Genomic DNA, 18,067 nt, shown 5'->3' with positions numbered 1-18,067 from the left:
GAGGATCTTTTGTTTTGAAAAAAATAGCCTGCCAAACTATCTTTCAAAGTTATTGTATATTCATACCTGCTGAAAATGGACATTTTCTTGTTAGTTTACTTGACATGCAGAATGTACATTTTTGCTTTAAACAACCATGTTTTGGTGAATAAACCATTTGAAATACTTGATAAGTCCTGCTTCTCAGTGTTGATTGTCATTTATCATTTTGATATTGGAGAGCAAAAGCATGTTTGATGGGGAAAGTTAATCATTTGACTATTATTTTTGTTTGGTAATGTAGTAATTTAATGATCTGTCACACGTGTACTTTATTGTTTGAATTGTACATTATTCTTACAGAATAACAATTCTTTTAAAAATAGTAGATGCCACCAGGTGCTGGTAGCTCATGCTTGTAATCCTAGCTACTCACGAGGCTGAGATTAAAGGATTACAATTTAAAGCCAACCTGGGCAGGAAAAGTTTAGACTCTTTAGTTAACCACCAAAAACCAGAAGTAGAGCTATAGTTCTAGTGGTAGAGCACCAGCCTTGAAGGGAAAAAGGTAAAGGATTGCAAGCACCAGGCCCTGAGGTCAAGCCTCAGTACCAGCATACAATAAAACAACATAAAGTAAAATAACTATAGTAGATGAAGTATTGGAGGATGAGTATAAACAGATGTTTAAAACAGTATTTTTAACCTCAGTTCTTCAGGTTCTGGGAATGTGGCTGACCGTGTTTTGGCACAACTCTTAACAGAAATGGATGGAATTGAACAGTTAAAAGATGTAACCATTTTGGCAGCTACTAATCGCCCAGATAGGATTGATAAGGTAAGAAAGAAGGTGCACATGTAAGTTCAGTTTAGTAACTAGGTTGTTTAATCTTACCAGGGTGTTTTTGCTGTTAATGTTTGTGTGTATCAAATCACTTTCTATTTCACTATTAGTTTTCTAATCATTAGACAGTGTTGGAAAATTAAAATGGGCCACTGTGTACTAGTTATATCTTGTTTTTAGTTTTTAGTATAGGCAGCAAGGGACAAAAGAAATGTAGACTAATACTATGTAAGTTCTACTTGTATTTTAGTTGTTTTATAAGACATTAATTCCTGTGTTTAAAAACTCCTAATTCCTCATTATATCCAAAATGTTGAAGTATCACCATTGTTGCATACTGTAGACACTTCCTGACTAATGATCTTTGCTTCAAGAAGCTTTAGAGAAGCCGGGCGCTGGTGGCTCATGCCTGTAATCCTAGCTACTCAGGAGGCTGAGATCTGAGGATCATGGTTCAAAGCCAGCCCAGGCAGGAAAGAGACTCCTATTTCCAATAAACCACCAGAAAACCGGAAGTGGTGCTGTGGCTCAAGTGGTAGAGCGCTCGCCTTGAGCTGAAGAGCTGAAGGACAGTGCCCAGGCCCATAGTTCAAGCCCCACGACCGACAAAAAAAAAAAAAAAAAAGAAGCTTTAGAGAATGGAAAAACATACATATTATATATCTGTTGGTTTGTAAGTACATGAATATGTACATTTGTGTCTATATACAAATATACATGTTTTGATTACTTTTTAAATATTAGAAATCCAACTATATTTAGCCCCAGGTACTCTTTTCTGAACTGTATACTTTGGTGACAACTCAGTTGACACACTATATCAAAACTCTCATTTCCTTTTAAAGTTTTTTAAAGTTTAAGCAAAACTATATGGCAAAATCAAGTCCATTTTCTTTCTGTATTGCATTACTTTGAAAAAAAAATTTTTTTGGGGGGGGTCCGGTCGTGGGCTTGAACTCTGGGCCTGGGCACTGTCCCTCAGCTCTTCAGCTCAAGGCTAGCGCTCTACCACTTGAGCCACAGTGCCACTTCCGGCTTTTTTCCTTTTTGCTTTTGTGGTGCTGGGGAATCGAACCCAGGGTCTCATGCATGCAAGGCAAGCGGTCTACCACTGAGCCACCTTCCCAGCCCCATACTTTGAAAATATTATAGAGTATTATTTGTATATTATTTAGTTGTGCTGTGAAAAAGTTCTCTGTAGTTCTGTAATTAGAATATGATGTTCAAAGTGTACAGTCAATGTATTGGTTTAAAAAACAGTCTTAGCAGTTAAAACTTCTGTGGTAGTTTATCTTATCAAGGTGATTAGATTTAGAAATGCCTAGGAGATTGGTAAACTCACTTGGTTGTGTCTGTGAGAGCTTTTCCTGGGATTTCAGTTAATAACTGGCATAATCCATTAACTCATTCAACAATGTAAGGAAATGGCTAAAAAAAAGTTAAGAAATATTTTGCAACACATGAAAATTATATTAATATACAATAAATAGGTCATAAAAAGGTCTGTTTTGAAGTTTGGAAACTGCCATACTGATTTTACAGAGTCAGTTATAATAATTTACATCCCCACCAATAGAATAGAAAAAGACTGTCCTGCCTATATTTGTTTTTATTTGTTTTCCTGGTGAATGCTGGAATCTTAGTGTAGTTTTGATTTGCATTTCCTTTATGACTAAGGATGTTGAGCATTTCTTCATTTATCAGCCATTTTCTGTTCAATTCATTTGTTCATTCATTAGTTGGATTATTTGTTCTTTTATATTTTTTTATTGTGAAAATACTGTACAGAGGGGTTACAATTACATGGGCAAGATAATGAGTACATTTCTTAGTTCTTTTATGTTTTTGAGCTCTTTGCATATTCTGAATATTAACTCTTTGTTGAATTGCTGATGAGATTTTCATCCATACTATTTATTTGTGGGTCATGGGGCTTGAACTCCCTGTGCTCTTCAGCTCAAGGCGAGTGCTCTACCACTTGAGCCACAGCACCACTTCTGGTTTTCTAGTTGTTTATTGGAGATAAGAGTCTCATGGAGTTTCCTGCCAAGGCTGGCTTTGAACTGTGATCCTCAGATGTCAGCCTCCTGAGTAGCTAGGATTACAGGCGTGAGCCACTGGCACCTAGCTCTTTTCCTTTTCTTAGTCCTTTCCTTTTTCTTTTTTTGTTAACATAATGTTGAATCTAAAGAAAGCTGAGTATAGTAGGAAGGCTGTATTAAATTCTTTTTGGGGGGGAGTCCAGTCGTGGGGCCTGAACTCTGGGCCTGGGCGCTGTCCCTCAGCTCTTCAGCTCAAGGCTAGCGCTCTACCATGTGAGCCACAGTGCCACTTCTGGCTTTTTTCTTTTTGCTTATGTGGTGCTGAGAAATCGAACCCAGGCCTCAGGCATGCAAGGCAAGCACTCTACCACTGAGCCACCTTCCCAGTCCCTGTATTAAATTCTTTGAAGTACATTCTTGGAATGTACTTGAAACAACATTTCTCGGAAGTTCAATCTTTTAGAATGTAGTTCATTAGACTTTTTCCAACTGAATGATTCTCAGATCTATAAATTATGAATTTTTATATGATAATGTAAATACTCTCATCCTCTGAATGTCAAAGCTCCATTGATTTTTACCTTTTTGTAGTAGTATAATGCCATTTTTATTATTTGTCATTGGGATTTTCAGACTATGTTAACATAAAATTAGAAATATATTTAGTCTTCTATTAGAGAAAAAAATCACAATAAAATATATGCATTTAACACACAAACTTTAAAAGAATTTTTTTAGAATTAGGGATTATTTAGGGCAGTCCTTTCTAGAGCTATTTTTAAGTCCTTCTTTGCCTTGGGCAGTTAGTTCTTTCATAAAACCAGCAGCTGTTTATCTCCCTGTTCTACACTTAAGTGTGGTTTTATTCTAATATTTATAACAGTTTTATTCCTCTCCTGTGTACCTTTCTCCTGTCCCTCTTCTTCCACTCCTTTCCATCCCTCCTCATTCTAGCACTCCACTAATGAGCTTTTTTTTATTATTATTTTTGAGAACATTTATATGTCTGTTCACAGTCCCACTAACCAGTCTTTTCCAGGTTTGACATATTGGATTATTTAACTTGGCTTTATATTTTCAGCATTTTCTAATTTTTTTCTGATATTTTGTTCATTTTTCCTTTTTAATATGAAATTGTAAACATCATAAATGAATGCTGTGATAGCTTAAATTTAGTCTAATGTATACAAAGCTTACTGAATGCTATACTTCTGCTAATGCAGTCCAAGATGTCAGTTTTACTTTGTGAATTGCTATGGAACTTAAACTCATTAACAACAAAATAAAAACCAAAGTTAAAAGCCAGAATGTTTATTCGGATCTGCTAAGTAATAGCTTCTTGCCTTTAGTTTGTGTAGTTAGAATCAGAAGTCGAACTACTCTGAAATTAGTTCCTCAATTTCTCCTGCTTTCCACATGAATCCCAGATATTTCTTTTCCTTAATTGCAGATGATTTCCCAGTAATTCTCATGGTAGTTGCCATAAGAGTTTTAAACCTTAGGAATAGAAGAATCAACTCTGTTTAAGTTCATATATTAGATTCTTTCTAACTATTAGATCTTTCTAACTATGGGATACTGTTTCTGTCTTTTACTGTATGTCTTATGCATTAATAGAAGAGACACTCTATGTAATAAATATCAATAATACTTAATGGCTAGCCATTACTTGGTCATACCTGTAATCCTTGCTACTCTGAAGAGGCTGAAATCTGAAGGATTATGTTCAAGGTCAGCCCAGGCAGAAAAGGCTAGGATTCTATCTCCAATTAAAGAGCTGAAAGCATGGGCTGGAGGCATGGCTGGAGGCATGGCTGAAGTAGAGCACCAGTCATGAACAAGGAAGCCAAGTGAGTGTGAGACCCTGTGTGTAAGTTTTTGTACCACCTAAATAAAAGGAATGATTTATATAGCTTTCTGTTTCAAAAATATTTTAATGTATTTAGTCAGGATCCTCAATGTAGGTCAGCATCATTGAACATTTAATTGGCATTGAGATAATTGGAATATTCTAAAGAGTTACTGAAGTAGAAGAAAAACAAGAATAATTCTGGTTATTTATGGAGGAAGGACAATTGAAAGTAAAATTCTCATGATTCATCTAAAAATACAGTTTCTTTCTCTGATAAAAACCAGCAAAAGAACATGTACACTCAAATTTATCTGAACTACTCTTACTGTTCAGATAAGGAGTTTGATAGACTCTTGTTTGAACCTTGTATTTAAAGCCTGTAATTTTGTTTTAGCTTCAAAGTGACACTAAAAATCTATATTTTCCTCTAACTTTAAAATTACACTACATTGTGTAATTTAATTTCCTCTAACTTTCTAGCTGCAGTTTGATGAATCTATGATATTAGAGGTGGTGGTGGTGGTGTTTTTGCCAGTCATAGGGCTTGAACTCAGAGACGGGGCACTTTTTGCTGAACTGCTTTTGTTCAAGGTTAGCACTCTGCCACTTGAGCCACCAGCACCACTTTTGGCCTTTTCTGTTTCTCTGGTACTGAGGAATCGAACCCAGGGCTTCATGTATACTAGGCAAGCACTCTACCACTAAGCCACATTCCCAGCAGGTGTATAATATTTTACTGTGTTGATGCAATAGTATGAAGAGCTGTGTAATACTCTTTATCATACTATTTGTAGGTACAACTCTTCCCAACCCTTAGTAAAAATTTTTGCAAAGTACACAGCATTTGAGAAGGGGGTTCTGCATAAAAATGGAAGCAGCAAATTGGAAATAATGACTCTTGAGGAAATGAGTTCAACATGTGTCACAAAACAGACTGAAGTGATGGGGATCAGAATAGCATATGCAGTAAGTAGTAGAAAAGCCTGAAATTGACAGTGAGATAAATAGTTGAAGAATTAAGCTGTGGGGCTCTTTTTCATTCTTCTTCAACTGCCAACAAACTTTAGGTTTTGAAATTATTTAGCCCCTTAGGAGTCTGTGTCTGGCCAAAATGTAGTAGATAATCTGATATATCATTCATGTTGTACAATTTTGTTGTAATGACAGAGGAGATAATAATAGAGAATGCAAACTACCCAAAAGGATTCTGTTTACCGAAGAGGTTTTTGCTTGCTGTGTTTTGGGGGTTTGTTGTCATTCTTTCTTGTAAAGTTCCTTTTGTCAAAGAGGTCATAAAGCAAGCAAGTATCATCCAGGTGTGCAAAAGTAACTTTTTAACCATGTGATTTTCAGAAAAGGTGGGGGGAGGGGAGGAGCAGCCCATAAATCAACCTTAAGGTTATTGTTGGGTAACAAGAGACCTGGATTGACAGTTGAGTGCCTTGACTTTTTCATTTAAAATTTATTACTCCTTTAAAGAAAATCTTGTTTAACCACATACTTTTCTCTCCATAGATGTCTTAGCCCGGCATAACTTGGTTCTATTTAATATATTTTTAACTATTAAAATACTGCACCAAATGTAAAAGTGATTTTAGTTAAAGCAGAAGTGTCTAACTAGGATTATTTCATTTTGAGTCACATAAATTTTAAAGAAATACCCTTTCTTTGTATTACAAATGTTATTTGAATCCCATTATTTGGGACCTAATATTCATTCCCATGTAGGCAGGAACCAAATCCAAAGCCATCTATTGAGTATTGTAATTCATTACTACTAGAAGGGGTAATTTGGTGATTTTTATTTTAAAGTTCAAAGTATTAACAATAATTAAGTACCATTTTTATTTTTACTGTATATATGACATGTATTATATGTGGTATGTGTTTGAAAGGAGCATATTAAAAAGTATTGAGAATATATGATAAAACTCAGTTCTTACTGCATAAACAGTTGAATTTGAAAATATAAACATTTAATGCATTATAATCAGAAAATATAAACAATCTAAACTTCATTTGCAAAATTCTTGTGATTTATGCAATGGAATAGATTTAGAAAGATGTATATTTCATTTCCTACTTAGCTTCTCTTTATTTTACAATAAATTATTGCAGTTACTCTTTCTTGACACAAGGTGGTGATGCTCACCTCAGATGATTTGTAGGTATTGTAGATACAGGTTTTATTGTGATTTCAAGTGTTTTTCTCCTTTTTCATCCAAAGGAAAAATGACTTAGAGAAATAAATAGAACTTGATTTGCTTTCTAAAATAATAGCTGAAATTTGTATTTGGCCTTCCTATTGTATACTTTAATAAATAATGACTTAGGTATAAAGTGTAGATTAATGTCAGTTGTGGATGGGGGAGCTAGTAGCGTTTGGAAAAGGAAAAATTGATAGTGAACTAGCAGTTATTAGATGTACCCCAATGCCAACACTGCACTGTCATTACATATGATACCTAATTTAAACTAGACAAGTGTAAGTATTATGCAGTATTCCTTAATGCTGCATAATTATATATATTATAATTATATATTAACATATTCCTTAATACATTATTCCTTAATATATTCCTTAATTTAATGAATTGTGGAAGATCAGTGGTGTTGTGTATAGATGTACTTACTATCAAAAAATTATGATGGATTATCTGTAAACCAATGTAATTTAAATGAAGTCATCATTTTGATTTTTATAAATAGGTTTAAATATGCATGTCATATTAAATATATATATTTAAATACATATTATACAATATGTTTAGGAGAGTACCCAGCAGTTCTTCTCCTGGGTATTAATCCAAAAAAAGGGGGCATTTGTCCACGAAAAAACCTGTACACTCTTATAACAGCACTATTCATAATCACCTAAACAAGATAAATTATCTACCATGTGATAAATGGATAGACTGATATTTCCATACAGTTATATACTACCCAGCCATTAAAAAGGAACAAATTGCTAATAAATGCAGAAGATATCTGAATGTCAGAATTGCTAGGCTAAGTAAAAGAAGCCTGACACAAAGGAGACAGGATTGAAGTTTTGAGAAAGCAGGACTGAAGTCAGGGTTGGAGCCTGAGGGAATTCACCACATAGTAGCATAATGATCACTTAGGCATAATGGAAATAGTCTATATCTTGTGATTGTCCCAGGACTATATATATTTTTCAGATCCTAAATCTTTTTTCTAAGTATACAAAGAAAAGTACATTTACAGTGTATGAAGTATACTTAAATAAATTTGGCCAGTAAAACTTATACTTGCCCGGTACTGGTGGCTCACTCCCGTAATCCTAGTGACTCTGGAGGCTGAGATCTGACAATCACGGCCAGCCTTGACAGCAAAGCCCTCAAGACTCTTATCTCCAATTAACAACCAGAAAACAAGAAGTGGAGCTGTGGCTCAAAATACTAGCGTGCTAGCCTTGAGGGAAATCGCTCAGGAATAGTGCTCAGGCCCGGAGTTTAAGCCCCATGACTGACTAAAAAAAAAAACAAAACACTTAAGAAAAAAGTACCATGGATTGAAAATAAAAGGAAGCTGGGTGCCAGTGGCTCACACCCATAATTCTAACTACACAAGCTGAGATCTGAGGATTGTGATTCAACGCCAGCCGGGGCAGGAAAGTCTGTGAGACTCATCTCCAACCAACTACCAAAAAGTAGAGCTCAGAGTGGTGGAGCTCAGGAAAGTGCCCAGACAGTGAGTTCAAGCTTCAGTGCTAGCAAAAAAGAAAAAAAAGACCCATCTTCCATTCTTTTCTTACTACCACATTTAGAAGCATTAGATTTTTTCACAGTGCTGTTAGCTATAATTTTACTGAGTTGGATTTTACTGAGCTAAATTACATGTCTTTGTCATTTCTTTTATATTTTTTTAGAAAATTATGTTTTTATTTTCTTGCTGTACTTGTAGTTTTTTCTTAGGAGTTGTGTATAGTACAAAATGCTTTGGGTTACTTCGAAATATTTATTAAATTGAAAAGTGCACCTCAAGATTACTTAACTTGCTCTGATAGTCCCCCAGGAAGTGATGTGGATGAGTGTGTATATAATCACCATTAAATAAGACAATTTCTCATCAAAGTTCTTTCAGTTATATTCTTGACTATATTTTGGTGCTAGTTGACTGCCCTGCCTAAATAGTTGTGACATTTGGAAGGAGAGCAGAGTTCTGTAGCCAAGTTTCCATGAGTTGATATTTCACGTTCACATTGGTAGCCTCAACCTGTGTTTCTACAGACAGAGAGAAAAGCCAAACCTTCTCATGTGCAGCAAGAATTTTCTTCGTGGAAAACAAGAAGAAATGTAAACATTACCAAATGTACATATTGAATATTAAAGGGAGACCTACAGAGAATTTATATTATATGCAGTTCCTTACAGTTTCTTTCTTTTGGTGTTCCATTTTAGGCAAAAAGTATGATATAAAACTGAGTGCATGATGAGAGTCAGAAAAATTCAGAAATAGTGCTCTAAGACAGGAAGGACTGCTACCACTTCTGAGCACATGCAGTGTGCCAGTGTGCCAGGCACTGCACACTGTACCTATTATCTATAATTCTAACAACTCCTAAATTTTATTTCTATTTTGAAAATTATAAAATGGGGGTTCTGCAGTTAAACGGCTTGCCAAGTTTGAAGAAGTAATAGTACAGGCAGTACTGTTAAGGAGAAAGTGCTTCTTACTGCTAAATAACTTACTGGTCATATATTTGCCAAATTTACCTTCACTACCATGATATCACACAAGTTATAATTTGTTTCCATATATTATTTAGAAAAGCTTACATTTTATAGACTTTACACTGTACTTTAAATTTTTTAAATTTCTATAGTGTATGTATGCTTCTGAATAATCACAGAAGTATACAGAAGAAATGATTTGCTAATTCCAGGAAATGAAAAATGTTTATTTCTCATTCCAAAAGAAAGCTTCCAAGCTGGGCACAGTGGCTCAAGCTCATAAGTCTAGCTAATGGAGAAGCAGAGATCTGCAGTTTGAAGTTCAAGGCCAGTTCAGGCCAAAAAAGTTCATGAGACTACATCTCAGGCTGAGTGAAGTGGCATATGCCTGCCATCCCAAACTACAGGGGAAGCAAAATGTGTGGATGGCACAAGGTCTGTTATCATAGTATCCTGTGACGCAAAAATAGGATCACAATGTAGTCCAGCATGCGCATAAAGAACAACTCTGTTTTGAAAATCAATACATGAAAGGGCTGGATGAGTGTGGTTCAAGTGGCAGAGCACCTGTTTAGCAAATGTAAGACCCAGAGTTCAAAATCCCAGTACTGCCAGAAAAAAAATGATTAAAGCTTTCAATGTGAATCTGATTGTTCTTTCATTTTAGTCTTCTCTTTATAGGCCTTATTTAGCCATATAAAAACACAAATAATCATTACATAATAATTATTTATTTATTTTTGGCAGTTCTGGGGTTTGAACTTAGAGCCTTGCACTTGATACCAGTGAGTCATACCTCCAGCTGTTTTTCATTTGTTATTTTCCACCTGTGTGCATACTCACTTGGCCTACTGTGGGCTTCCCAATCGGTGCTGGGATCACTGGTGTGTGCCACAGTGTCCACTCCATATCCTTTCTGATATGAACTGTGATCCTGCTGTTCTCAACCTTCCATGAAGTTCAGAATGACAGGCATGTGCTGATGCTCCCAGCTATGAATAGAGGAGTCTTGCAAACTTTTCTGCCTATCCTGACTTCAATCTATAATCCTCTTCTTACCTTCCAAAGTAGCTCACATTGCATGCATGAGCCACTGGTGTTGAGCTTTTTTTTTTTTTTTGGTTTAAGACAAGTTAATGTTAAATAAAAGTATTGTGCATAAGTAGATTATCCAGAGACTATTTGTAATATATGAATTAACTGATAAAGGCACTGAGATTATATATGGTATTAAGATTCACTTCATTTTTATGTTTTCAAGTATATAGTTAGGAAGAGTTGTATTGTTTGCCTCAATTAAGTTTTCTTCTTTTGAAGCTATTAATGTGTTTTTTATTGTGATTTAAGTATACATAACCCATGAACACTTGTGTTCTGATTTTGCATAGAATTGGACATTCTCTGGTAGCATAGATGCTTAAAATTTTGGATTCCCTCTGGATTTTGTGTTTAACAGGATAGTAAGAACTCATTTAACTTTTATTTAATGAAAACCTGAGAAACTGCAGAGCAATGAAGGAATTAGCATTTGTGGGAAAAAAGGATTATATATTAAGTCTGGTGCTTCCTTCCTTCCTTTTATTTTTGTGCCAATATTGGGGTTCAAAGTCAGGGCTTCTCACCTTGCTTGACTTTTTCATTCAAGACTGTTACTCTACCACTTGAGCCATACTTCCTCCCCTTTTTTTTCTATTTTATCTTTCTACTCTTGTTGCTATTCTGAGTCACTTCTTTGCCTCTTAACTGGTTTCTCAGCCATCATTCTCTCCCTTCTACATTCTATATTCACTCTTCATAGTACTCTTTCTAAAAGAATGTCGGCCAAGTCAGGATGATATGCTAAATGACCACAAGAACTTGTTACCTCAAGCCAGTGTTTCCACCACTTCCCTCATCTGCTCGTCCTAACAACTGGGTCTTTTCAACTAAGAGAGTCTTCTCAAAAGAAGTAGCAAAAATGGCCATAGACATGTGAAGAAATGCTCAGCATCCCTGGCCATGGCCATTGTGAAGAAAACGATAACATGCTGGTGGGGATGTAGCCAAAAGGGAGCCCTGTAACACAGCTGATTGGAATATAAACTTGTTCAACCACACCGAAAAGCAGCATGGAGATTCCTCCAAAAATTAAACATAGGCACCGGGAAGTTGGCTCAATGGTAGAGTGCTTGCCTCGCATGCATGAGGCTCTGGGTTCGATTCCTCAGCACCACAGAAGCAGAAAAAAGCCGGAAGTGGCTCTGTGGCTCAAGTGGTAGAGTGCTAGCCTTGAGCTGAAGAGCTGAGGGACAGTGCCCAGGCCCAGAGTTAAGCCCCCACAACTAACAACAAAAAAAATTAAGCATAGAACTACCCTATGATCCAGCAGTTCCAAAAGATTACAAACCAGGATACAATAAAACCACCAGCACAGCCATATTTATTGTAGCACTCTTTACAATAGCCAAGATAGGGAATCAGCCTAGATGCCCCTTAGTGGACACATGGATGAAGGAAATACATACATATGTAGATAGATAGATAGGTAGATAGATAGATAGATAGATAGATAGATAGATAGATAGATAGATAGATAGATAGATAGAGTATATCTATACACACGCAGTAGAATTATATCCATCCATTAGAATAGTATTGTGTCATTTGTAAAGAAATGGAAAAAGTTATGCTAAGTGAAGTCCAGCCCAGAGAGACAGATCCATGTTTTCCCTTATATGTGGAAGTTACATTTAGCTTACAAACTTGTAAGTACTTTCAGTGGTATGCAAGTATATGCAAATGTATTAACTGAAATAAGGTAAATTCAAGGGAGAAATCAAATAGTGTAATTCCTTAGAAAGCCAAAATCAAAGTTCAGCAAAATACCACGAAGGTGGGTACCTGAAAGGGTGGGATGAGGTCAGGGGGAAATGGATGTACAAATAAAGGGGAGTCAAGAATCGATTGTATATCCTACAAAATTAAGAAGATGAAGGAATGTGTGGGGAGGGGAGGGATGGGTGAGAATGTTGGAAAGAGGTGACATTCATAAACTGCTTTGTTAAATAGCAACTCCTTTGTACAACTTACAGGTAATAAAAATAAAGAATAAAACAAAAGATTGAAGGTTTTATCCCAAGGGGATGTATGTGATAAGACCATTTTTCCTTACTTGCTCTTAGTTTTAACCTTTTCCAGAAAAGGGTTTACTTATTTATTTTTGGTACCTGTCCTAGGATTTGAACTCAGGGCCTGCCTGGGTGTTTTCCCTGAGCCTTTTTTAGCTCAAGGACTTTACTGCCCAGCCTGGCTTTGAACCATGAACCTCAAATCTCAGCCTCCTGAGTAGCTATGATTATAGGCATGAGCAACCAGGGCTTAGCTTAAATTTTTGTTTTTACAAGGTTTTTGTTTTTTGGGGTCCGGTCGTGGGGCCTGAACTCTGGGCCTGGGCACTATCCCTCAGCTCTTCAGCTCAAGGCTAGCTCTCTACCACCTGAGCCACAGTGACACTTCTGGCTTTTTTTCTTTTTGCTTATGTGGTGCTGAAGAATCGAACCCAGGGCCTCAGGCATGCAAGGCAAGTGCTCTACCACTGAGCCACCTTCTTTTTGCTTTTTACTTTTTACTAATTTGGTTCTACCAGTATCTTCTGTACTGTTTAGTTTACTTAATGATTTTTTTTCCATTGTATATGATTGGGGTTAGAGATATCATATGATTTTTGATAAATCTTAATAACAGATGTCTAACCAATGTTTGCCCATTGGGTCAAAGACTTAACTCTTTAAATGTTCATACTATGTAAATTTGGTACTATTTAATGTTGACAGTGTGGTCATAAAAATTTTGCAACACCAGAGGGCAGTCAAACCAAAGTTCATTCTGTTGGCTTGAGAAAAATTAAAGTTTCATTTCTGTAATATTATACTTGAGACACTAGCTGTATTTTATAATCCATTTGCAAGTGAACATCAAAGTCTTCAGTTGGTAAGGTTATGGAACTGTATTAAAATATAGCTGTGGTAAGTTTTGTTTTCTTGTTAAGTGAAAAAAAAAATATTGCCTGTTAGAATATAAGGTGTATTTTTTGTTTTGTGGGGTTCTTTTTGGATGGGTAGTCACTTTACCCAGACATTTGTTTTTTGTGTCTCAGAAGCTTTCTTTCTATTAACTTATTGATTGGGTGTTTATTTCTTATAGGATGTCTTGTGAATTTGGCAAAAAGTAGTTATTACTAGAGATTTATAGCATAACCTTAACTAAAGTATAGTTTGGCAAATTCTTACCATATTTCTCCCAGAGCCTTCCCTTGGTCTGATGTAAACCACTAGGGTATGTTTGTCAATATTCTCATTTTTACCTTAACCTGCAGGCTTAGTGCTTTCTGAGGGAGAAACAGTTTATACTAAATAGTGTCAAACATGTACTGATAGTCTTACTGTATTTCCTGTTTTGTGTTTGCAATAAGAACATTCTGAAAAACTGCCTTTGTATAAATACTTCAGTGACATTCCAGACAAGTATAATCTTGTCTGCTTGCAGGCAGGAAGAAGTGATGTCCTGGAATGCCGTTGAAAAGGAAATCTCTTTGTGTTCCACAAATGATACCTCTAAACCTTTTAAGAATATAATTTTAAAATGACAGCTCTGTATTTGCTTTTCCTTCCATTTCTTGACTTTGTATGCATTCAGTTCAGAAGTACATTTAGTCTGAAGGGAAAAAAAATCCATTGTGTCTGAAATGGAAGCATCTTCCTGGCAGTTTGTTTGGAAATTATTGGTAGAAATGACACACAATAAACATAAAAAGAGATTTAGCATGTTGTTATTACTTTTTGTTCCCTGAAACTTTTATTGATAGTTTGAGTCAGATTTCTGATCATTCTGTGAAGGCTTAAAAGATGGCACTATGTGTACTCCCTTTTCAGACTTTTAACTGAAGAAATAACTTGGAAATATTGTTTTGAAAATTCAGATTATATTTTGTAAAAATTAGATTTGAACGTTTTATTAGTCAATTGTGCAACTTTACTATTGAATATTCTAATTGTATTGTCTTATGCTTAATTTTAATAATTTACTTGAAATTATACATCACCTTTACAATAAAATTTTAAAAAAACACAAACTTATCTCGGGGGGGGGGGGGGGGGGGAGGGCCCGCTGGGAGATCTGCCTTCCACTGACCACAGTGACCTTTTGCAGTTCTCAGAATGCTTTGTAAATTATACCTTTCCTTCTTTGAACATAAGGTCCTTCTGCCTTTTCAAATTGGTAAATTCTGCTTCCTTGTCACTTGAGGTCCAGCTCATTTTGATCATGGACCTGTGTGTCTGCACGTGCATGTAAAAATTGGTCATGGGGCTTGAACTCAGGACCTTTTGCTCTTGATTAGCTTTTTCTCTCTAGGCTGGTGTTCTACCACTTGAGCCATGCATTGACTTCTGGCCTTTTGTTGTTTTGTTGGAGATGAGTCCTCCTAGATATGTCTGTTTGGTCAGGCTTTCAACCTTAATCCTCAGATCTCAGATTCCTGAATAGCTAGAATTATAGGTGTGAACCACCAGTGCCAGCCTGTAGATTTTTTTTTAAGTAAAGTTGTTTGTTTCTAGTCAGTCTTATGTCAATAACACTAATCTTGAATCAGAAATTACTATTTTGCATTTTCTGAAACATTTGTAATAATGTAATTTTAATTATAGACAATTACCTACTCCAATAATAATTTGTTTAAAAATACGTTAATAAAATTAAATTTCCACGTTCTTCCTCTGGTGGAAATAAGAAATTAAGTTTCTTTCCCTCTTAGATGATATTGTCTGTGGCTTCAACAATACCATCTGGAAAGGATAATTGTGTGACAGAGATGCATATCATTTCTAATCACTCAATTATACTCTTAAATTGAAGATCTCCAAGGCTATTTTTTATGCGAAAAGTTTTACCAAAGTATATAAGTTAACCAATTACAAAGATATCGAGATTATTTTTTTTTCAAACACAGTTTTAAGTGTTCAGACTTTCCAAGGGGGTGTACTCCCTGCACTCACACACCCTACATCATTTTCAATGGGTGGGAGCCAAGAGGACCTGATTTGTGCAAGAGTGTGTTTTTAATTTTAATACTTTTTTATTGTAAAAATGCTGTACAGAAGGGTTACAGTTACATGAGCAAGGTAATGAGTACATTCCTATCAAGCATTGTTGCCTCCTTTGTTTTTCCCCTACCATCCCTTCCTCCCACCTCCCCAACTGCACTCCCTAAACCCCCCCCCACATAAATTGTAAACCCCCCACCCCCGCCTAAATTGTAAAGTTCATTTTCAACATAGCGTCTTGTACATCTCATTGTTGCAATGGGTCAAACCGTATCCCTATTTAAACATTTTGTTTTTTTCCCTTCCCGTCCCCAAGTTAGAGAAGTGTATATACAAGATGCAGGGCACCCACATCAAATACAGTGAAAACAGGGTAAACAAAATGCCTGGAGGACGAGGGCTCCCGGAAGTGTCTCCAGCCTCACCTCCTCCACCTACACGGCCACGGCCTGAATCCTCCGGGTCTACACAACCAGGCCTCGACCACAACGGGCTCCCCTTGGCTCGCCGCAACCCGTCACTGCTGCGCATGGTGCTGGAGGCGCTGCAGGCGGGGGAGCGGCGGCGGGGCCCATATCCTGCCCAAGTACCCCACGGTGGACGCCACCCACTCAAGTACCTGCTGAAGCAGGCCCTGGACACGGGCATGCGCCGTGGGCTCCTCACCAGCCTGCCAGCTCCAAGGCCAAGGGAGCCACGGGCAGCTTTAAACTGGTCCCCAAGAGCAAGAAGAAGAGCTGGCCCAGGAAGACCCCGGACCCGACAGCCCCCCAGAAAGCCCGGGAGCCGCAGCGGGGCCCCGACAATGCGGGCCTCCGTCAAGGCAGCGGAGAAGCGGGGAGCAACCAGGACGGCTCCTCCTAAACCAGGGGTCGTGGCCAAGGAGAAGGCCCCCAAGAAAGTGAGATGGGGGTCAGTGGAGCAAAGCTGGGGGAGGCCACCAAGGCCCCCCTCCCCCGAAATCGGACAAGGCTGTTCGGGCCCCTCCCAGTGCCAACGGGCTCAGTGGAGAGATGAAGGTCGCAGGCAGTGTGCACGGTCAAGGAGCCGCTGAGGCTCACAGGAAGATCAAGGCCGAGGGGCGACTGGTCAGGCTGCCAGCCAGCAAGGTCCAGAATGGCACCGCTTCTCCCACCAATAGGAAGATGACGGCCTGGGCACCTACTGGGGCAGCCGCCCCCAGGGCTGGGGCGGGGCCTCCCGCGGGGAGCAAGCCCAAGGCCCAGTCCCCGCACAGGGCCAGGAAGCCCGGGCTGTCCACCAAAGCCGCCTCCTCCAAGGCATCCAGCAAGAAGGCGGAGGCCAGGAACTAGGGCTGGGCTGGCAAGAGATGGTGTTTCGTGTGATCTTTTATTCCCCAGCAAGCCATGGGTCTATTTAATTGTAACTTATTTATCAATAAAGAGTACCTTTTATTAAAAAAATTCTAAATTTGACTTGAACAATTGATAGAATATATGACCCCATATGTGTTGGATTTTACTATTTATGAAGCAAAAAAATGCAGCCCTATTGCTCTATTGTAAAGGTTTGGATGAATAGCATTCATGTGAAGTACTGAAATCTTTTGAGTTATGTATAGGTCAGAAGAAGAAAACCATTGCTTTTGTAATGACTTGTTCTTAGTAATGGTTCTGCAGTGTATCCTAGGGGTGTTTCACTAATGTGAAAAGTCATCTAGAGAGCAAGGAAATGGAGCTCAGTAGTGGAGCTTTTTTTTTTTTCTTTTTCCCCCTTTTTTTTGGTCAGTAGTGGGGCCTGAACTCTGGGCCTGGACACTGTCCCTCAGCTCTTCAGCTCAAGGCTAGTCTACTACTTGAGCCACAGCATCACTTCTGGCTTTTTCTGCTTCTGTGGTGCTGAGGAATCGAACCCAGGGCCTCATGCATGCAAGGCAAGCACTCTACCACTGAGCTGCCTTCCCAGCCCAGTAGCGGAAATTTATGAACATGAATGAGGCCCTATTTTTCATCTCCAGCCCATAAATTTAAAGTTCAGTTAAATTAAAAATAAAAAATAAAATAAGATAAATTGCCTACATTGTGTAGTTCAGTGGTAGATTCAGATCCTGCGTCCCAGATAGATAGATAGATAGATAGATAGATAGATAGATAGATAGATAGATAGATAGGTAGATAGATAGATAGATAGATAGATAGATAGATAGATAGATAGATAGATAGATAGATAGACAGATAGATAGAATAGATATTCTTCATCTGAGACACCGAAGATTCCAGGTGAAATCCTTTGAATTGTTTACTGAATCGTGTGAGAATTTTTTTTATGTGTAATGATAACGTGTCTTTCTGATTGCCTTTATCTTCACACATGAAGATATTGAGGTATAGAAACTTGCCCAAGATCTGGAGTGCATTCTCAAAGGGAGAGAAAGAACAAGAAGAAAAAGCAATTCAGACTGATTTTTTTAATTGTTCTAATGAAGAAGCTACAGTACAACCTTAGAGCTAGAAGGGTTCAAAGAATTCAGAAGCCTTGGCTTGAGTTGTCATATCAGGAATTTAACATCACAGAGCATTCCATCATTCAAAATACAGCCCTCTACCCTAATA

General features: G+C 37.5%; 1 protein-coding gene across 1 annotated transcript in view; it reads left to right on the top strand.

Annotated features, from left to right (window-relative positions):
• Spata5 (spermatogenesis associated 5) overlaps positions 1-18,067 on the top strand; it is a 119,730-nt gene that overhangs the window by 61,111 nt on the left and 40,552 nt on the right. Inside the window, exon 14 of the mRNA XM_013022111.1 lies at positions 691-817. Within this exon, the coding sequence (XP_012877565.1) occupies positions 691-817 (127 nt within the window). The remainder of the gene's footprint in view (positions 1-690; positions 818-18,067) is intronic.

The sequence above is a fragment of the Dipodomys ordii genome, unplaced genomic scaffold, assembly GCF_000151885.1.
Source record: "Dipodomys ordii isolate 6190 unplaced genomic scaffold, Dord_2.0 Scaffold60, whole genome shotgun sequence".
Lineage (NCBI taxonomy): Eukaryota > Metazoa > Chordata > Mammalia > Rodentia > Heteromyidae > Dipodomys > Dipodomys ordii.
The sequence above is the reverse complement of the archived record's forward strand: the minus strand, read 5'-3'. Positions and strand labels throughout refer to the sequence as shown.